This window comes from Microtus oregoni, unplaced genomic scaffold, assembly GCF_018167655.1.
Source record: "Microtus oregoni isolate MIOR12 unplaced genomic scaffold, Mior012 000215F_ref0000472, whole genome shotgun sequence".
Classification (NCBI taxonomy): Eukaryota; Metazoa; Chordata; class Mammalia; order Rodentia; family Cricetidae; genus Microtus; species Microtus oregoni.
In genome coordinates, this window is record NW_024544883.1 from 182,997 (window position 1) to 206,010 (window position 23,014).

Below are 23,014 nucleotides of genomic sequence, written 5' to 3' on the forward strand. Positions count from 1 at the left end.
TACAGTATTCTTAGAAACTTAATTGTGTTGATTGGAGGGAGGAATTCTTTTCACATAAATACATCAACATGAATTTGTAATCTTTTTTAAAATCTTATTCCTCTTATTCTGTTGTATCATTGAATCTTAGTTATTTATTTTCCATCACAGCTTTTCCTATCCACTACTTTCTTAAGTATAATGTGGTGACTTCTTCCTGAACACACCTCTCTGTCTCTTTTCTCATTTCTATCAGGACTTTCTTTTTTTGTTGTTTACTGGCAGCGTGATCTTGACAGATCTTTATACAGCAAACACTTCTATAACCAACTCTTTCATGATTTATGGTTCATTATTACAGTATATTTTCCTCCAAGAATACTGAAAATCTGCTACTTGGTGCTTTCTGATTACCTCATTTTATATCCACCACTTATATTGAGTTTTCATCTTCCCCCAAGGCCATTGCAAATTCAGAGGTCAGTTTTCTTTTTTATTTATATAGCATTTTTTTCCCTTTATTTTATATACCAAACTCTGTTTCCTCTCCCTCCTCTACTCCCATTCCCTCCCCTCCCCGACTCTCATCTACCTCCCACCCCATCCACTCCTCCTCCATAAGAGGTCAGCATTCTATCTCTTCATTTTTTAAGACTGACAAAGGCAAAGCAAAACAAAACAAAACAAAAACTTGCACTGCATGCAAGTTAAACCAACCCCAAACTAAATTTGTTTGTAATGGCCCCTCTTATCTCCTTTAGTGTCCTGTGTCCTCAAACTTCAGAGACTCCTTTCTTCCTGAGGAATATTGTCAAACTAATTTTTCCATCTGGTATTCTTGCTTTTTGATTAAATTATTCATTTTTGTTGGTTACTTTTATGTCCTTGGCAAATTTTGTCATCTTACAAAGTTCCAACTCATCCATGCTTCATGTTAAAACTCACATGCAATACAATGAAGTTTTCTCTATTTTCTTGGAATACTTCACATTTCCCCTCATACCTTCTGCTCTCATTTTGAATTTTTATGCATCATTTCCTTTTGAAATTATGAATTTCATTTTACACCTAATGTTTCTGTTCATGGTCTCTCTTACATCATTACTTTTAACTCCATCAGAAGTTAATCTCTAAAATCCATAATAGTAATTCTTCCTTCTGAAAGTGTAATATTTGTTTATATTGATAATTACTTCACAATATTGAGAAATTAGAGGAGATAATTTTGTCTGGGTTCACAAAAAAAATTTCTATTGTCTGTATATCTCTAATGCTAATGTTAATTGCTGTGATAAACATTCTGTTGTTTTTCAAACATTGGCATATTTTGGTATACATTTCTATTTTAACCTATGATCAAATTGATTTTAACAAAATCTAGGACTGTGTTCATTTAATAATGCGTCTCTTATAATGTCTCTGTTATTTAAATATAGTTTTAGTTATATAATGCCTTCATATTTTACAGTATTTATCCTAAATATTTACAAAATTAAAAATGAAAATATCTTGTCTTGTAACGGCGTAAATGAATGCAGACAGAGTGTAAAAATATATATATATAGCTTTAATGTAGAAATAGACTTACAGAACCACCGTTCCCGCGGAGACCAGGAAAGCAGAAGCGAGAAGCTCGGAGCTTGCTCGCCAAATTTATAGGCAGACATTAGCCCGAGGCGAACACGCCCCCTAAGGGGCGGGACTTATCCCTACATCTCCCCTTTTTGTCTAAATAAGACAGAACTAAACCAAATACAACTCCATACAATAACAACAAATAATAAATATAACAAACAATATTGAGAACAAAAGCTTTGCTAAACATTCTATCTCAAGGAGTCCAAATAATGTAAAGAGTAACTACAATTATATAATCTTCAACTCAGTCAAAGATCTGAGAAGGGAATAAACACTACTCAACAAACGAGATATATCCAAAATGTGCAACAATTGACAGAGACAACTGACTACCTGGGCAATCACCCAAAGTCTCGTTTGCAACATTGAGTCAACCAATTTTGGCTAAGGCCTAACATAACTGACATACCATTATTAAAGGCAAGGAACTTTTCAAAACTATCTTACCCTGTCTTGGCAGGATATGACAGTCCTGTTTTATCCATTGATGCACGCTCTGTATCTCTGTCAGTGGTTGAGGTATGGGCATTTCTTTGCCCAAAGGCCAGTTCTGCCAAATAGAAAGGCTCCAGATGGAGTGTTTTGGTGCTCAACATTCTCTCGGGAATAGAGCGGTGTTGCCAGGAGCAATTGTGTCTCACTATCACGAAACTCTGAGTTAGATTAAAGGCCATTTTCTACAGCTCTTTGAAGAGGTTGAAGATTATCTATCTATACTGAGTATAATCTCTATATATCTAAAGAACCTGATTAGTCTAATTATAAATGACAAACTTAGATGACAATTAGTCTATATAATTCTCAATATCTATCTAACTTAAAGACTAAGACAATAAATGACTGTGAAACAAATGAGGACAATGACCTCCAAATATAAACAATGTACAAATATACATTGCAGTAGGTAAATATATATCAATACACAAATATTATATAAGTATCTTAATCAGAGGTAGAAATGTACACTGCAATGTGGTAAATATATACAATATATATATATCAATACAATATATGTCAATATATAAAAATGTTTTAAACAGAGGTAGAAACATGCATGCGTACAATAGTCCATATAATTTAACTTTGTTTCATTATACAAGAATTGATACCAATATATTTGTCTAAAAGCAGTAACTCACAATTATAAATCTATTATCCCATCATTCCCTCTTTTTTTTTTTTCAAAATGATCCTTGAGCTTATAAAATTCCTCTCCCAACCCTCAATCATATACTAATTATAATCAACCCCTAAATGATGTCCCTAAACCCAGGGGCAAACTTTACTGGGAGAGGGGACGTCGTTCTCTAGAATTACTTCCAGCTGTCATAGGGGCGACGTTCTTTCTGGGGGATCCTGTGAAAGTAAAATGATGGTTAAATTTCAAGATAATGTCTTTTAAAATTGCAAATAGTCTCTGAGTATTTTCGTGCAGGTCTGGCCAAAATGTTGTATAAGATGTGCACCATTTCAGCTAACCAAGTTGGAACTGTCTTGTGCAGCTGGTACCAAAAGCAGGTCTTGTAGTAGCGCTATCAGTATCATGACGTCATATCAACCAGGTGGAGTTGTTGTTATGGGGCCCCATCTTCTTCACAACCCATTCAGTTGTCTTGATATTTCCTATTGGGCAGGTATTTTTCCATCTGTCAGTATCCAAACATCCAGGGTCCCTTGAATTTCTCAAAGATGAGTGTTTTCCTGTGGAGATAAGAACAGAACCCTGCCCCCATTCTATATGTTTTTCTTACCACCTGTATGAATATCATCGTTGTGGATGAGTTGTCATTTCTCCTTTCCAAGAGGTTTCTCCTCTTCAAATCGAAACTTTATTAATTTTGATGGTATCCACAATTTTTCTTCTCCTGTGGAAACAAGAGCAAAACCCCTTCCCCAACGTAGCACATCTCCTGGCTTCCACTGAGAGGTCAGCACATCTTTGAAATAAATCGGTTGATTTAGTTCAGCAGACTTTTCCATTATCCAATGTCTTTCTGCTGCTGTCGTTCCTTTCTCATTAGCGTTAAGAAAATTCAAGGTTAATAAAGCATTATGTAATCTATTTCTGGGGGTATTTTCAGTCCCTTTCTGTTTGTTCAGCATATCCTTTATAGTACGATTTGATCTTTCTATAACTGCCTGACCTGTAGGATTATTTGGTATACCTGTAATGTGTTTTATATTATAATAATCAAAAAAGCGTTTCATTTTCTTAGATACATATGCTGGACCATTATCTGTCTTTATTTGCGCAGGTATACCCATGATGGCCATAACTTCCAATAAATGTGTGATTACTGAATCAGCCTTTTCTGAGCTCAGGGCAGAAGCCCATTGAAAACCTGAATACGTGTCTATGGTGTGGTGTACATATTTTAATTTGCCAAATTCTGCAAAGTGGAACACATCCATCTGCCAGATTTCATTCCTTTGGGTGCCCTTTGGATTAGCCCCTGCAGGCAGTGGCGTTTGGTTATAGAAAGAGCAAGTAGGGCATTTCTTTACAATCTCCTTAGCTTGTTGCCATGTAATTGAAAACTCTTTCTTCAAACCTTTGCTATTAACATGATGTTTTTTATGAAATTCAGAGGCTTGTAGCACACTACCAATCAATAATTGATCAATTTCTGCATTACCTTGTGCTAGAGGACCTGGCAGACCCGTATGGGATCGGATGTGTGTTATGTACATAGGGCAAAGCCTGTTCCTGATCAAATCTTGAACCTGGAGGAACAATGAGGTTAGTTCAGTATCATCAGGTATAAATTCAGCAGTTTCAATATGTAAAATAACTCTTTCTGCGTATTGTGAATCTGTAACTATATTAATAGGTTCTTTAAAATCCCTTAGCACCATAAGAATGGCATATAATTCCGCCTTCTGGACAGAAGTATACGGACTTTGTTCCACCTTATCCAAGTCTTCTGATTTGTAACCTGCCTTCCCTGATTTATTGGCATCAGTATAGAATGTACGGGCTCCAGTTATTGGAGCATCACGGACGATTCGAGGAAGAATCCAAGAGGTTCTCTTTATGAAGTTAAGCCTCTTGCTTTTTGGATAGTTGTTATTAATGTCTCCCAAAAAATTAGCACAAGCTCTTTGCCATGGTTCATTATCTTCCCATAATTTCTTTAGTTCATCAGCAGTGAAAGGCACTATAATTTCTGCTGGGTCTATGCCTGCTAGTTGACGAAGTCTCAGCTTGCCTTTTATAATTAACTCAGAGACTTTTTCCACATAAGTTTTCAGTTTCTTACTTGGTTTATGTGGTAAAAAGATCCATTCCAAGATAATATCATCTCTCTGCATTAAAATTCCTGTAGGAGAAATTTTTGATGGTAGTATGACGAGAATACAATCGAGCTCTGGATTCACCCTGTCCACATGTGCCTGTTGTAATTTTTCCTCAATCATTGTCAGTTCCTTTTCTGCTTCAGCTGTTAATTCTCTGGGACTGTTTAAATCTTTATCACCATCCAAGGTTTTGTTCAAATGAATTATTAAATCAGGTGTTATTCCAATAGCTGGTCGTAGACTGGAAATGTCTCCTAACAGTCTTTGAAAGTCATTAAGAGTCCGTAGGCGATCTCTCCTAATTTGTGCTTTTTGTGTCTTAATTTTTTGCAAACCTATTTTATAACCTAAATAATTAACAGAATCTCCCTTCTGAATCTTTTCAGGAGCTATTTGCAATCCCCATTTAGGTAAAAGTATCTTTATTTCTTCAAACAGTCTGTTCAAGGTATCCATGTTTGAATCGGATAACAAGATGTCGTCCATGTAATGGTATACTATAGATTTGGGAAATTTCTTGCGTATTATTTGCAATGGTTGGTTCACAAAATATTGGCACAGGGAGGGGCTATTTAACATACCCTGGGGGAGAACGGTCCAGTGGTACCTCCTCGAAGGTTGAGAATTGTTGTAAGTAGGCACTGTGAATGCAAATTTTTCTCTATCTTCTTTTTGCAAAGGTATAGTGAAAAAACAATCCTTTAAATCAATAACTATGAGAGGCCATCCTTTTGGTAATAAAGAGGGCAAAGGAATTCCAGATTGCAGAGGGCCCATAGGTTGAATAACCTTGTTGATGGCCCTGAGATCTGTCACCATTCTCCATTTACCTGATTTTTTCTTAACCACAAATACAGGAGAATTCCAAGGGCTGGTAGATTCTTCTATATGTCCAGCATCTAATTGTTCTTGTACCAGCTGTTCTAAAGCCTGTAACTTTTCCTCAGCTAAAGGCCATTGCTTTGTCCATATTGGTTTCTCAGTCAACCATTTTAGAGGCAAGGCTGTTGGTATCTCTGAAGGGACATCAATTGCTTGTTCTTGTACAGCCCGAATGGCCGGTTTTCTCCGTTTGTAATATCTTTTAATATTATTCTCAGAAATATAGGCTCTAGATTTTGCAGGAATGTTAATTTCGGTATTCCATTGTTGTAATAGGTCACGACCCCATAAATTCATTGCGATATTGGCTACATATGGCTTTAATTTTCCTATTTGTCCCTCTGGCCCTATACATTCAACCCATCTCGTGCTCTGCCTTACTCGAGATAGGGTTCCAATTCCCAGGAGCTGAACATTTACATTCTGAAGAGGCCAATACGGATGCCAAGATTCTGGGGTAATGATACTTACATCAGCACCTGTGTCCAGCAGGCCAGTAATAAAAATGCCATTTACACACACTCTCAGTTTAGGTCTTTGATCATTTATAGAAGTTTGCCAAAACACACGTAACTTATCTTTCTGATCATTATTGCTTGTAACAGTAGGCATGGGGCTTCCTAATTGTCCTGATGAGGCACGTTCTCTGCAGAAACTGGATATGACTGAACCATGTTTGCCATGGGGGCCTGTGAGGCCCCCCCTCTCACGTTTCCCGGCTGTATCAGGTTGCCTTGTCTATCTCTTGTAGACCTGCATTCATTCGTCCAATGTCTGCCCTTTCCACATCTTCTACATAAACCTGAAGGCTGAGTCCTCCTATTTCTGTTATTTCTAGAAGATGCATTATTATTATTATTTCTGAAAGATGCATTATTATTATTATTATTTCTGAAAATCCGTTGTTTACAATTCCTTTTAATATGACCCATTTTTCCACAATTAAAACATTTGGTATTCTGGTGTCTCCTTTTACCATTGGAAATTGCTTCTTCTACCCATGCTTCAGTGCCATAATCAAATGTATCAACATTGAGTGTATGCAAGACCCATTCTTCCAACGGCGCTGATCTGAGCTTTAAAGGACCCAAAATCCTTTTGCATTCCACATTTGCATTTTCATAAGCCAAAGACTCAATCATTATACGTCTTGCTTCTGGGTCAGATATTCCTATTTGTACAGCCTTAGTTAATCTTTGTAAAAAGTCACTAAAGGGTTCTCTCTGACCCTGTTTAACTCTGACAAATGATTCCATTCTCTGTCCTGGGTCTTGTACCCTGTCCCAAGCCCTTAAGGCTGCTGTAGTACACATGGAGAGTGTGTTTTCATCCAAATTAGCTTGTTCCTGAGGATCAGAAAAGGGCCCTTCACCTAGAATTTGATCTAGGGAAATGTCAATTCCCTTCGCTTTTTCCTGCTGTTCTAAGAGTCTAGCCTCTTGCCTGAATAAGCATTTCCATTTCAATTGCGGTCCACTCTCGAGTACCGCAGAGCTCAGCTGGAGCCAGTCTGAGGGGGTTGCTCTGCTTGTCGTGGCCCAAGATCTTAGCATCTCTTTAACAAAAGAGGCTTGCATCCCAAAAGTCATGACAGCCTGTTTTATTTCCTTGAGATCATTCATACGCACAGGTTCCCATGTATCCTCCTTGATGACCCTAGGGTTTTTGGAACCAATCACCTTCTCTGTTGTTATTACTGGAAAGGCAGGTAGAGCTGTAGGTAGAGCTTTGTGGAAATTGTCCCGGAGAGACTTACCCACAGATGTAGTTAAAATTTTCCTTTCTACCCTTTGCTCTTCCTCATCAGAATTTAGAAATTCCTCAATCTTTTCAATTCTATTCACCATTGCTTTCTGCAATGTCTGAATCTCCTGTCCAGAATTATGTTCCAAAGCCTTCATTGAGGATTCTAAAATATGAAGTTTGTCCGTTAGAGATAACATCTCATCTTTGGACATAATTTTTATGGCATAAACCGTGCCTTCTTGTATTGACAATCTTTCCGTCAATCTGTCATAAGCTTTAGAAAAAATCCGATTGTCACATTCAGCAGTTTTGATTCTCTCAGTTAATGTTTCATTTCCTACAGAAAGGGACTGAATCTTATGGTCCAGATCAGCTGTTCCCTCTTCCATAGTAATGAATTTCTCCTTAACATCAGCCTGAAGAACTTCAACCTGATTCTTGAGAAGATTGTTATCAGCCTGGAGAACTTCAAACTGATTCTCGAAAAGATTGTTATCAGTCTGGAGAACTTCAACCTGATTCTTGAGAAGATTGTTGTCATTCTCAATTGTTTTTAAGCGTTCAATCTCTGCCTTAAGAATCCTGGATTCGTCTCGTAAAGACTTTATCATATTTCTATTATCAAACCATTTGGTGCCAATGAAAACTACGAATCCCAGAAGGATCCATATATGTGGGGTGATAGACACCTCTTGTAAAATCTCCCACATGGTACAATTAAAAAAATCATTAAATTCTTGAACAGTAATGTGTTCAGACATTTTATTTATAAAAGAAAATTTTTTTACCTGCAAAGATCGGTTCCTGCCAGTGGTGGTCTCTGTGTTTTTGGAGCCTGTCCTAGAACTAGCTCTTGTAGACCAGGCTGGCCTTGAACTCACAGAGATCCGCCTGTCTCTGCCTCCCAAGTGCTGGGATTGAAGGCGTGCACTACCAAGGCCTGGCAGGCCTCAAACTCACAGAGATCTGCCTGCCTCTGCTTCCCAAGTGCTGGGATTAAAGGCGTGCTCTACCACTGCCTGGCCGGCCTCAAACTTGTGATCCTCCTGCCTCTGCCTCCTTCAGCAAATCCTACCGGCGTGCGCCACCACAACCGGCCAAGTCACTTTGTAACAGACCAAATCTGACACTGTGGCAGCTTTTGTTGCAAAACCGCAAGTACTTGAGCTTCTGCTAATTCAGGCAGTGGGGTTCCGCTGCAAAACTTAGCCAAGGCAGGCAGAATGGGCCTGTGTCGCCGAGTGTGTCTCGGACTCGGCACTGGGGCCGGAGTCACGAACTGAAAAACAGCACCGGGGAGGGTGCTGTGTTAGCTAGCGGGCTACCCGCTTGAGTCGGGGGCAAAATAGCCCGACGTTGGACGCCAAAATGTAACGGCGTAAATGAATGCAGACAGAGTGTAAAAATATATATATATAGCTTTAATGTAGAAATAGACTTACAGAACCACCGTTCCCGCGGAGACCAGGAAAGCAGAAGCGAGAAGCTCGGAGCTTGCTCGCCAAATTTATAGGCAGACATTAGCCCGAGGCGAACACGCCCCCTAAGGGGCGGGACTTATCCCTACATTGTCTTATTTTATCTTTTTCTTTGTAGGCGTTGTTGATCCTTATTGCTCATTGGAATGTGAAGTCACCTGGCAGCCAGGTTTTAGTTCTCCTGAGAAGGGAGAATTTATACTTGAAGTCTCTGGAGGAAATACTCTGACACTGAAGTGTACTGCACATGTAATTATTTCTCTTTTTAATTTTTTTAAAAAAATAAAACAATCTTTCATTTTACATACCAATCCAGGTTCCCACTTGCTCTTCTCCCATTCCCTCCACCTACCCTTTCATCTACTCATCACAAAGAATAAGACAAATTGCTTTGATGAAGGACCAAGGCCCTCTCTACTATATCCTGTACTGTCACACTGGACAAAACACTTGAATTACTTAACAAATATTCAGCAGGCTTGGTGGTGCAGGTATATAGTCCCAGATACTTTATGTTGGGGCAGACAACTTGTTTGTTTCCCAGCTGCTGAGACAGGAAATAATAACAATGAAATTATATTAATTACAATACTGCTTGGCTAATGACTCTAACATACTCCTAGTTAGCTCTTATATCTTAAATTAACCGATTCCTTTTATTTTGTATTTGCAACTAGGTTGCAGCCTACCAGTAAATTTCTGGTGTCTGTCTCCTGCAGCAGCTACATGGCTTCTCTCTAACTCTGTCTACTCTCTCCTCCTCTATTTGCTTACAATTCCTGCCTTGCCCTATTTTGCACTGCAATAGGCCCAAAGCAGCTTCTTTATTAACCAATGGTATTCATAGCATACAGAGGGGAATCCCACATCAAACTTAGATGCTGAGATACAAGGTCATAATATGTTAGAGACCTGCTTTGGCTAAAAAGTGAGTTCATGATTTATTGATTTATGATGTAAGCTTTAAGGTTCTTGCTCCTGCTGTAAAGCCTAATTGTTGCCATGACACACACCATGATTAACTCCTATCCCTTTGGAATCCTAGCCAAATAAACTCTTCCTTCTTTAAGCTGCCATGGGTATGGTGTTTGATCAAGAGGCAGAAAAGAAACTAATAAGACCCATCTTCTTGTATTTGGGGCATAAATGTTCAGGATTTAGGCTTCATCTTGATGGATTGTTCCTGTGATGAATATGAAGTGTCCTCCATCTCTTCTGACTAATTTTATTTTGAAGTCTATTTTGTTAGATATAAGATAGCTATACCCACTTGTGTTCTTAGGCCCATTTGATAGGAAGATCTTTTCTCAATCCTTTACTCTGAAGTAATGTCTATCTTTGAGGTTGAGTTGTGTTTTTTTTAATACAGCAGAAGGATGGATCCTGCTTTTGTATCCATTCATTTAGTCTTTTTCTTTTTATAGGTGAATTGAGTCCATTGATATTAAGAGATATTAATGACCAGTGATTGTTAATTCCTGTTATTTTTTGGTGGTAGTGTTTGTGTGATTCCTTTCTTTGGAGTTTGCTGGTAGAGGTTATCTGTTGCCTGTGTTTTTGTGGGCGAAGCTAACTTCCTTGGGTTGGAGTTTTTTTTTTTTTTTTTTTTTTTTTTTTTTTTTTTTTTTTTAGTACTTTTTGTAGGGTTGGATTTGTGGATAGGTGTTGTTTAAATCTGGTTTTGTCGTGGAATATCTTGTTTTCTCCATTGAGGGTGATTGAAGTCTTTGCTGGTTATAGCTGTCTGGGCTTGCATCTTTGGCCTCTTAGTGTCTGTAGAACACCTGTACTGGACCTTCTGTCTTTTATGGTTTATTGGGAAGTCAGTTGTATTTCTGATAGGTCTGCCTTTATCTGTTACTTGACCTTTTTTTTTTCTTTGCAGTTCTTAATATTCTTACTTTATCCTGTATGTTTTCTGTTTTGATTCTTATATGGTTATCAAACATTTTTTTTCCCCGTTGGTCAAGTCTATTTGGTGTTCTGTAAGCTTCTTGTACCTTCATACGGATATCCTTCTTTAGGATGGGAGAGTTTCCTTCTATGATTTTGTTGAATATATTTTCTGTGCCTTTGAGGTGAACTTCTTCTGTTTATTATTCTTAGGTTTGGTCTTTACTAGGTGTCCTAGATTTCCTGGATGTTTTGTGTTAAGAATCTTTTGGATTTAACATTTTCTTTGACCAATGAATCTATTTTCTCTATAGTATCTTCAACACCAGAGATCCTCTCCTCCATGTCTTGTATTCTTTTAGTTATGCTTGCCACTGTAGTTCCCATCAGTTTATCCAGATTTTCTATATCCAGAATTCCCTCGGTTTGTGTTTTCTTTATTGCCTCTATTTTAGTCTTCAAGTCTTGAACTGTTTGCTTCACCTGTTTGATTATTTTTTTCTTGATTTTCTTTGAGAGATTTATTTTTTCTTCCAATTTTTTGTTTATCTTTTTTTCCATTTGTTTAAGGAAATTTTTCATTTCCTCTTTAGACATCTCCATCATCCTCATAAAATTACATTTAAGATCGTTGTCTTTTGCTTCTTCTGGGTTAGGATGATCAAGTCTTCCCATTGTTGATCACTAGATTCATGTATTACCATGTTGCTTTTTAGGTTGTTGGATGAATTCTTGCATTGGCACCTACCCATCTATTCCTCCAATTGGTGCTGGCAATGTCTTTGCCTTTTGGTTCAATCCTTACAGTGGCTATCTGTGTCTTTGAAAATTGTTCTTGTTCTGCTCTGTAAAGTTGCTGTGTCCTAGGTAGCCTCTGTTATCTATCTTATCCTGCTTTCTTGGTCCACTATCAATCTGCTCTCTTTGTTAGTTCTCTTGGTCCATTCTGTGCTGTCACAGCCTGTGCTTAAGAATGGCACTGGGTTTTGATCCTACTGCACATACTGGCTTTGTGGGAGCCTAGGCAGTTTGGATGTTCACCTTACTAGACCTGGAATGAGGTGGGAGGTCCTTGGACTTCCCACAGGGCAGGGAACCCTGACTGCTCTTCTGGCTGATGAGGGAGGGGGAGTTGATTGGCGGAGGGGGAGGGATATGGGAGGCGGTGGCGGGGAAGAGACAGAAATCTTTAATAAATAAATAAATTAAAAAAAACTAAAAAAAAAGAGTTTCTCTTAGGTAGTGGGGAGAGAAGAAGGTTTGGGGGCAGAGTGGGACTTGTAGCTTACAGAGTCTGATCAATGAGATGGAATTGTTGGAGCAACCTACCTGCAGTTAGCTTGCTTGCTGGCTTGCTAGAGAAATCTGAAGCAGGTATGGGAGGGTGCCTGGGGTTTTGCTAATGTATGGAAGGCCTAGAGAGTGGGGTGTCCTGCTGGATGGGTGATCATTCATCTTTTGGTTCTCTGTATAGTCACAGCCTTTGCTTCAGAGTTCCTCTGAGGTCACGTGGATAGGAGGGTTTAGGAGTGGAGTGGTACTTGTAGCTTACAGGATCCAATCGATGGGATGGGGGTGTTGGAGCCTGTAATTATTTCTCTTGAATGTGATTTTTATCTTTTCCATTACAAATTATATGGCTATACAGTTGTTTTGACTTATAAAAACATGTAAAAATTGAATTAATATAATAATTATTTTAGCTAGTTTATAGAACTACTTGCCTATTATGAATGAGGAACTAGCTCAGATATCCAAGAACTTTGTGGAAACAATACTATTTTGCCAGAGGCTCTATAAATATGTAGTAGCATCATGGAAGTCACTTGAGAGTCACTTATTCATTATCAAACAATATATAGTATAATAGAGAAAATTCTATTGTATTTATATTATTTTTCCTAAAATCACTGTTAATCTTCAAGTACTAGTTAGTAATTTAGTATGGAAAAGATCATGTAATTTACATAAAAAGAAACGAGGTTTTTTTTTTACTATAGAATATGTTTTTTACAATAAAAATGAAAGATGTGATGTATAACTAAGTTTCTTTCCACAGTATAACCAATGATGCTCTAACAACATGTCTTTTGGTAACCAAGAATGCATTTTGTTTATGATCCCAGCCAATGCTGTTAGACATTTTAAAAAACCCAAGTACTTTCACTGAATTCTATATTTTATGAACAAAGTGATCTCCTGTGTTTCATCTATGAAGGTGCTTGTAGCTTATACATATGAAACTCACCAATTTTAGGGATTGCAAGTGAGTCTCAGGACACAGTCGGGTCTTCCCTCAAATCCAAGCTTAAAATAAGTTGACTCCTCCTAAGTTTGTATATAAATCCCATATTATTTCTGAAACTTTTTCTTAAAGTAAAACACACATACATATATGTACAGATAATAAAAGTATATATCATTCAGCTTTGCAAAGTGATGCCTAGATCAAGAAATAGAATATGATGGGCATAACAAAATAACAGCCTTTTCCCCAGGCCACATTTCCCATAACCATATACCTCCCAAGGTTATTGCTTTCTTCATTTATGATAAATTAATTATGGCCTAAAATTTATGTCCACATAGTCAAACTGCATTATTGCATGTATGCCTTCCTGTTATAATTAGGTTTGTAGCACTAGTCTTTGCTGACACATTTGTTTGTAGATTACTCATTGTCCTCTTTGAAGAGTATTGGATTTGGGTGAATGTATTGTCACTTATGTTTACATAGCTAATTAGAAAATGTGTTCTTATAAATGTTTAATGTATTTCATTTCCATTATTGAAACTCTCTTTTAGTGAACAGATGCACAGTATTTATCTGTTTATGTAATTCTATCTAACAAGTTTAATATTGTACTTTTGCTCACATAGTCGACCTATGCCCATTTTTCACTAACATACAAAAATGACTAATGGCATTAAAGTAGATACTATTTATTGAGCAGCTACTATGTGTCAAGTGCAATGCTAACTTGTGTTTATTTATTGCCTCATCCTTACAAAATTCTGAGGCATTTAATGTATATGTTTATATACGTTGTTAGTGGTGACGAATTGAAAGACTATGTTGTTAAGTAATTAATAAAAGTTCACAAATGATTTATTCCAGATATAACTGCCACCACAGACTTTAATGTCACCCTCATTACTGAGATTTGTTTTTTCTATTTCCTACCCCATGAGTGAATACGAATGAAATAAACAAACTATTAAATGAAAAAAAAACTATGGGATAATTAGATAAGGAAATAAAAGATAATTAATAGCAAATTGGGTCATTTCAGGTAAAACTTTTCAAGTTTACTCTGGAGAAAACAGGATGGAGGAACATTGAATGTTTGAATAAAGTGATAATTAAGGTTTATCATATAGCTATAAAAATCTGATTTACTTTTATTTCTGTTTTAGGTTAGTTTGAAAGTTTATTATTCCACTTACAAAAACTATGTTTTAAAATAATTTTAAGAATGTACTAAAACCTTATATAACAGTTTGTAATGCTATTATGAAGTCTAATGCAAAGTATACTCAAATCAATATTACTTGTACAAAATGTATTATAGCTATAGTTGGTGCCTGATTATTTACCTTTACTGTAAACTTGCAAAATGGCCATATATGAAAATATTATATGATTTATTAATTCTGTGAAATGTGTTTCTTGGAAGGAGGAGGAAAATTCCTGTGCCCATTCTCATGTAGGCCAAGTTCACATTATCTGTGTATTAAATGAAGCATGTCTGGGTGATTTCATTTTTAGTAACTTGTTTCCTGTATTTAGATGACCTTTGAATTCTGTTGTGTAGCACAATAACATGTTGTACATAGCTGAGCTAATGAGAGCCGAGTGCCTTTCAGTAATTTGTCAGAGTATCAATACATTTTTTAGACTAGGCATCACCTGTGACATAAGGGATAGTGTCACTCTTCCCTCCATAAATTTGGATCGTATTGTGTGTGTGTGTGTGTGTGTGTGTGTGTGTGTGTTGTGGTGTGACTGTGGATCACACCCAGGGCTTCACACAAGTTAGAGAAGTATTCTACCAGTAAATTATTGACTTTGATGGAGTAATATTTAGATATTGTATTCTAATTTTCTTTGTATTAATTCATCAGTATCTACTTACCTTTTATATTTTTAAATTCTCCATAAAGTTAAATTTACAGTTATATGAATATATTTTTGTTACTTCTCTCATTACTTTTTTCTCTTTTCCAATGAGGAATATATGCCTTTATTTCTTTCCAAGCTATAAACAGAACATATGAGATCAATTCTTAAAATTATCTATTTATAGGTTTAAATGTGTATATGTATAGACACATGTATATATACATATATAGAGAGCTGATAAATGTTGTTTACATTTACTTTTTTAAGCTAATAATTTGAATTGTTTTATTTGCTATTATTTTGATAATTTATCTCTTTTTTCCTTTTATTACCAGGTTGGACATACTAAAGTCACCTTTTTAGAGCCAAGAATACTGTTCAGTAATAGTCCTCAAGGTTTAACTACTTGGAGGAAAGCCATTCTTCACAATATAGGGCAAAATCATGCTTATTTTAAGGTAATGCAGAATTCTTATCTCTTCTTATTTGGATCAAATCATAGAATGATTTGAATCAATTTGTCCCAAATATAGTGTAAAGATAGTACTTTACTATTTAGAAATGGATTCAAAGCAGTGATCAAGTTATTATAAGTAGATTTTCTGAGTACATTTTGTCAAGTTTGTTCCACTTTCCCAATTTATAATTTTCCCTTTTTTTCGTATCATTTGATTTTATTAAAAGAAAAAAAGCAAACAGTGTTTTAAATATAATTACTTAGTAATGTTATGCTGCATAGTCAACTATGCTTTTTCTTTTCTTTTCACTTTGTAATCACGACTGTCATGGTAGCAACAAGGACTAGATAAAGGTAATTAGTTGTAGTTCAAATGATAAAGTCAAATCCTATTGCAAAATCACCTCATGTCTTATGCTCAGTGAGCCTCTTTGTAGGTAGTACTATAGATGCTTCTCTGTAAAGCTTTTGATATAATTCCTTTGTAAACAGTGTAGCAACTTACCAATTTTTAATTGCAGGTTTGTGATCAAAGCCTTTTGCCTACCATTAATATTGTTCCATCAGAAGGAATAATCCCATTTGGGGGAATAACTGTTCTTAATATCTCCTCTACACCCACTGTGGCAGAAAAATTTGATACGAGAGCAAAGGTATATTTGTTCATTCTTTCTCTTTGCATTTGTATATGTGTTGCAGGAGGTCCCTCCGCTCCTCCAGCTAATAGCCACTGAGAGACCACCCTTCCGCTCCTCCAGCCAATATATAAGTGTATATATATTTATATACATGTGTCTATGTATATATGTAATATTTTATAAATATTTACAATAATGAGAACATTGTAAAAATAATTGTTTGTTATTAGAAAATGTACTTATTTAATCAATAATTAATGAAATTTTGAAGTATAACACTATGTAAATTTATTCTTTAAAAAAAATTTGAATTAATCTAAATATGCAGGTTTTAGAGGTCTAAAAGTAGCAACTAACTATACCTAAGTTATATATCAATAGCTTTATATATATATATATATATATATATATATATATTTTGATAACAGCACTTGGAGAGAAGTTTCTGAGATTTTTTTTCAAGAAATCTGGTAGCTGAAGTTTCCTCTAAGTTGAAATGAAAGCTACCAATCAGCATGAGGCACTTTGACATAAAAATTGAAAGATTTGACACATCCTCACTGTTCTCATAAAAACAGATGAATTTTTCTCCATGGCATTAGGGAAATTAGGAAAAAGTAGTAATGGTATTGCAGTGGACATTCAGATCGTCTGGCTCTTAGCATCTTTCTTTCTCCTCTACCGTGATGTTCCCTGGGCCTTAGGTATAAGGGTTGTGTTGCAGATAGACACCCATGGTCAGTTGTTTTCTATATTTTAACCAGTTATAAATTTCCAGCATAGTCTACATCATCTGCTACAAAAAGCTTTTTAAAATGAAGGGTGAAATATATTTGTCTCTGAGTTTGAGCCTAAACATTTAGAATGTACTTTGAATTGTTCTGGGTTAAGAAAGTGACCATAGTGGGTTGTTCTCTAGAGTCTATGACATTTCCATACATGGGTAGTTGGTTTGGTTCCTAGTACCAGACACAAATTCCTTCTATTAAGTGGGTCTTAAGTCGGTCATTCCTGATACAATAGTACCACTGTGCACTACTGAGGATATTTCCAGTCAGGCCATTGTGGTATGTAGACATCACAGCTGGATAGGACTGCTGTTTGCTTCTCTCTTTTTGCAGCTTGTATAGCACCTTGCAATAAGTATGAGAGCTAGTCCCCAGGGAGGAGGCTTCCTGGTCAGGTCCAGCTGCATTCTTTCAGTGCTATAACCACCATGTGCGGTATCTTCAGCAATCAAATCTTACTGTCAAGATTTGGGAGGCAACCATGTTGTTTTGGAAGTTTTGTAGACTCTTTTCAACAACAATTCAAAGGGAATTTTATCGTGCTTGGATCTAGGTTTCTGTTATATTGTCTTTGTTTCCTTAGGAGAGCATTTGCATTATCATATATGTAATTTAGATGACTATATATATATATATATATATATCACATCACGTATGTAATAATCTGTATGAGAATATGTATATTACACACATATATTTGTGTGTGGGTGTATAGTATGTGTACTTTAATGCGCATTTGTAAAATGTTTCTTTACGACTCTTTCAAACAATGTTATTTACCTCTGCTCTTTCCTTTCCTCTGTATTGCCCACTCCCTGCCCCAGTTAGAAACCACCCTCTAATTTTTCCTTTGCCCTTGTCTCTCTCTCCCTAGACAGAACTCCTTGCCCCTTTCCCCTACTCCTGAATGGTCTCATTAGACTTTCCTTTTCTTTGAAGTTATTTGATTTTTGTTTACTATCTTAATCTTCTTGTTGAAGACTCAATATTCAGGCAGGCTAGAGGTCAGGTTTAATTATGCTGGCATTCAAATTTATGGACCCCCAAAGACAAAACATTGGCCCTTCTGAATGTTAGTTTTCTGTACTTTGAAATTAAGTTTCTTGAGAGAGTTATGCCATAGTATACCAAATATTTAAAAAGAAGGTAGTATAATTAAATACTACATTAGTTCTAAACAACAATTTTGACTTGTATTCATGGATACTGTGTCTATTAGCATATTTCTATGGAACAAAGTATTTATCATTCAACCATACTTTTGTTATTTTGAGTAATCTGTTGTTACTAGATAAGAAAAAATGAGTTACAGAGAATTATAGTCAGGTCTAGTCAAATACACATTACTCTCCCATTCAAATTCATAAGCTATTTGATATCTAATAGTTGAACACTAAGTTTACAAGCAGTATCAACTTGCCAAAGAAGAAAAGTGCTAATAACTGTCATAATAAATAAGAATATGTATATACATATACATTCACACACATATATAATTTGCATTATAAAGTGCCATAGGAGGGGACATGGGAATTTTATCTATATTTGACTATATTTTAATGTAATTTTTACAAGATTTTCTATTTTTTTAAATAAGGTTGCTATTCATCGTGCAAATGTTATAGATCTTAGGATTGGTGGATCTGTTGAAATTGCTGATGTTGAACTCTTACCTGTGAGTATGCCCCTTGCTCCTTTGCTTAATTTATGGGTGTGATGGTGACATGCCCCTAGTCAGTCCAGTTATGTTTATAGATACTTTTCTGTGTAGTAATTTTACATATATTAGTTAATACATGTAATATAAATGTAACTGATGAAGCAGAATACTGAAATTTTTAAGAATTAAACACTGAACTTAGGTGTGAGAAAACTATCAGTAGTATTAAAATGGTTTCATTATATTCTCTTCCTTCATAAGAGATGATCCTTCACCTTTAACCATCTGAAGTATTGGTTTAATTTGTCTGGTTTTAGGTTTTATGACAAAAAAGTGTTTGTTGTCTTTAATTGAATATTGTGTTTCCAGTATTTATTTAGGTTGTATTAAACTAGTGGATTTTTTATCACTGTTGCATAAAGATTATTTATATGAACATACTATAATTAGTCTTCATTTCATTGTTCTTCCATCTGTTTATTTCTGGCTCTTGTTGTAACCGGTGTTACCATGTCAGGTCATATTAGGTACAAAAGCTTCCTGGAATGCAGTATTTGTTCATGTTTTTCTTCACAAGACAATTCCCTTTTTTGCATTCTTTTATTCCCTGCTTATTTGTTTTTATAAAATTTATTTCTTTTATGTGTATGAGTGCCCTATCCACATGTAAGACCTTATCCCAGAAGAGGGCATCAGATCCCACTATAGATGATTGTGAGCCACCATGTGGTTGCTGGGAATTTAATTCAGGATCTCTAGAAGAACAGCCAGTGCTTTTATCTGCTGGACCATCTCTCCAGCCCCCACTAGATAATTTCTAAAATATCATATTACTTTCATTTCTATTGCTCCATTTTTTAGTGTGCCATAAGTTGTATTATGAGATGTAAAAGGTTCATCTAATGAGTATATCTAATGAGTATAGATTCCTCACATAGTCTTAATTTTAATTTTATGACCTATACTGACATCACTTTTCAAAATATTATCTATACATAAACAGTACCTGTTCTACAATTGATAGTGTGCATACTTACTTGACACACACATATATTCACACAGACAAACACACAGGCGTACATACACATGTACAGATACACACCTTTTTATCTTTTAAAATGAGCTCCAAAGGATATATTCTGATCCATTTACCCAAAGAAGCCTTTATTAGGCATTCAAAAGAGGCCTTCATATTCTTCCATTGTGACACTTGTAAGATATTATCAACTTCTTATACTCAGATAGCCCTTTCACCATAAGCTGTTATCCTATTATTTTAGATTATTTGCAACTTTTTTTCTTGCAATTGTTCCCCCATTACTTGGTGTCATTATGATGCTAAGTTATAAAATACATTGATTATATAGCTTAACTGGCTGCCACAGTACCTCAGTGTCAGTCTGTACTTTAATTGTACAACAAAAATCCAATGTCAGACTTTAGTTTCTGATTCCTATTGTTTGTTCAGTGATAAAAGCCTCTTCGGACTGGAGAGGGAGGGAGAGAGGAGTGGGGGGAGGGAGAGAGGAGTGAGAGGAGGTCGCAGGGAAATGGGAGGCTGGGAGGAGGCGGAAATTTTTATTCAATAAAAAATAAATTTAAAAAAATGCCTGAGATACATAGATCAACAGGCATCCAGCTTATTTAAAATTGTGATGATTATTGAAGATGGAGAGCTGGAGGGGATGGGCCCAAGAAAACAAGGGCTTCTAAATCAACATGATCAACATAGAACTCACAGAGACCAAGACAGCATGCACAATGAGGGCCTGCCTTGTTCTACAGCAGGTCCTTTGCATATGTATCTTGGCTTCCAGTTTGTTGATTTTATTGCATTCTTTAGTGTGTGAACAAGTGGACCTCTGTTTTTTGGGCTTGTTCTTAGGCTCTTATATTTCTGTTTGCTTTGCCCAATTCTAGTATTTTTGCCTTACAATAATTTAATTTTATTTTATTATTTCCTATAGAAATCATTTTGTTATCTAATAATAGTGGGGTAGATCCAGATGGGAGGGAACAGGCAGAGGAATTCATAGGAGCAGAAGAAAGGGAAACCATAATCAGGATGTGTTGTGAGTGAAAAATATTATATTTCATTAAAAGGGAAAATGAAAAATTCAATACTATCTTTTCTTTTTATATAGTATACTCTATGGGAAATATTGAACATTGAGGATTTTATTACTCTATTTTCTCATGCTAAATCAATTTTGGGACACACTACACATTACTAATAATAGAATAAGTTATATTACTTTACTGTATTTATAAGTAAGTCCTTATTATTTTAAAATTTAAAAATAATTTACTCTCCAATTTTGGTGATTGTAACATCGACTAGGCTAATGTTGAAGGATTAAAAATTAGATACCAGCCTTGACGTTTTATGAAAATCATTTTTAAGTAATAGTGGTAACAACAGCAATAGGTTGATATTTTAAATGAAACAATTGTCTTTGATAGTAATTAAGTATTTTACACAATATTACAAAATTGTTGTCACTGTGTCCTTTTAATGTTCTGTGTGCTTCATTTGCTAAGGAATTGATCTTATAGTAACTCTATAATGAGTCACATACTTGGTATATGAACATGAGTTCATGTACATTCAGAAAGCATCTAGTGTACATATAGACATGGATACACACAAGGACAAAAAGACATGTGCTTGTCTTTGAAAATGAATCCTGTTCTTAAATATAAGAATCAGATATGTGAGCAGATATTATGATGTTACCAGGAAGATAAGCATAAGGAATAAGTCACTTTTACCACAGTGTAATTAATTGTGGTTTATTTGAGCTTTTTAGATAACTACATTTTGGAGAAGGGTCTTTCTGGTAGTAGAAACACCATGATTAAGGTTTTAATATCTAGTGTTAGTTTGAAATGCAAAATCAAAGCTTACTGAAATAATAAGTTTTAGAATGAGCAGAGAGCTTAGATGAGGCTAGAATATGGGACACTGAAGAACTTGGAAAACTTTGAGTACTGCCGATGAACTTGAACCTTGTCCTGTTGATGGTAGGAAATATAAATGAGGGAGTTTGTGACTCAGTTATTGAAGGGAAGCATTTTTGAAAATAAAAATCTAGAAACTATTGCATATGACTATATACAATTATCAAACAGATACAATCTAGTAAAAAGGATGAAGAACAAGTTTATCGGGGTTTGGTATTTTACATGTAGGATGTAGGGAAGAGAAAGATAAAAGTTTTATAGAGATACATTTGGCAGTTAATCACCATGACAAATATCAAACTGCAAATTTGACTATACATATTTGTAAAACATCGTTCTACTTTCTAATTTTTATTTCCTTTTTTGATTTTAGAATGTGTTTAATTTCAGTGGCACCTATGTTGGCACTACAGAAGTTATTCCATTTTTAATAAAAAACCAAGGTGTGACAAGGGCCAAAGTGGAGTTTAATCTAAAAGACTTCCCACTTTTTGCAATGGATTTTAAGGGGAATCCAGGTATATGTTTTATACTGCAATAAGATAAAGTAAAGTAGTTTTAAAATGTCTAAGGTAAAATCATTAAAAACATATGACAATGGCAGTTCAGTTATGTTCCATATTTGTTATGATTTTATTAATTTAAGTATGTTGTATTATTAGAACACTTTCACAGCATGATACATAGTTGTTTTTATTAATTAGCTTCATATAGCAATTATGGCATATAAATGATTATGCTATAACTGAAAATATAATTGTTAATTTATGTTCTCAAAATTATATGCAGTCTTCCCTCTACGTTTACTCATGTCAGGAGTCAATATGTTTATTTTGGCTTAAATGAAGTATATACTTTTATGAGTGTATTGTTTCTTTTTTTAATTCAGAAGTTAGTAACTAAGCCTTGTGGGGCAAATCTGATTTGAACTTATAAACAAAGTTTTATTAGAATATAGATGTATTTGGCTTTTTCTTTTTGCAGCTTTCATGCTAAAAGGACAGAATTGAAGAGTTTGGTCAGAAATCATTTCCCACAAAGTATAGAGTATTTATTTGAACCCTTACAGAAAAAGTGTTCTTCCAATTGACTTAGTTAATTCTCCATCAGTAAATAGCTCCTAAATCCTAATTTATACTAAACATTAGACTAAATCTATAAGGTAACTAAGACATTTTCTGTGATCTTAAGAAGTGAAAAGTAAGGTTATCTGTTAGAATCTCAGCAACAAGTAGATGATTCACTGAGAGGGTTTAACTAAAACGATCTTAGAAAATGAATTGTGTGTGGAGTTTAGGGCAGTATTAAAAGAAACAGAAAGTGAGTGGAAGCTGCTGTTATCTCTAATCCTGAAGGAACAAGAGGAAAAGTACGTTGACAATCTAGGAGAATATGATATTATGTACAATAAGGCAGCTAATTAAGTTCTACAATGACAAAGCAATGCAGCCTTTGGTAGAACTGCAACCAA

At 35.4% G+C, this 23,014-nt stretch overlaps 1 protein-coding gene across 1 annotated transcript in view; it reads left to right on the top strand.

Annotated features, from left to right (window-relative positions):
• The window catches only part of LOC121445581 (cilia- and flagella-associated protein 47-like), a gene marked incomplete at its 3' end in the record, with an annotated part of 123,182 nt that overhangs the window by 42,417 nt on the left and 57,751 nt on the right, over positions 1-23,014 (top strand). The window contains 5 exon segments of the mRNA XM_041647720.1: positions 9,139-9,269; positions 15,372-15,494; positions 16,015-16,146; positions 18,517-18,594; positions 21,917-22,061. Coding sequence (XP_041503654.1) covers positions 9,139-9,269; positions 15,372-15,494; positions 16,015-16,146; positions 18,517-18,594; positions 21,917-22,061 — 609 coding nt within the window.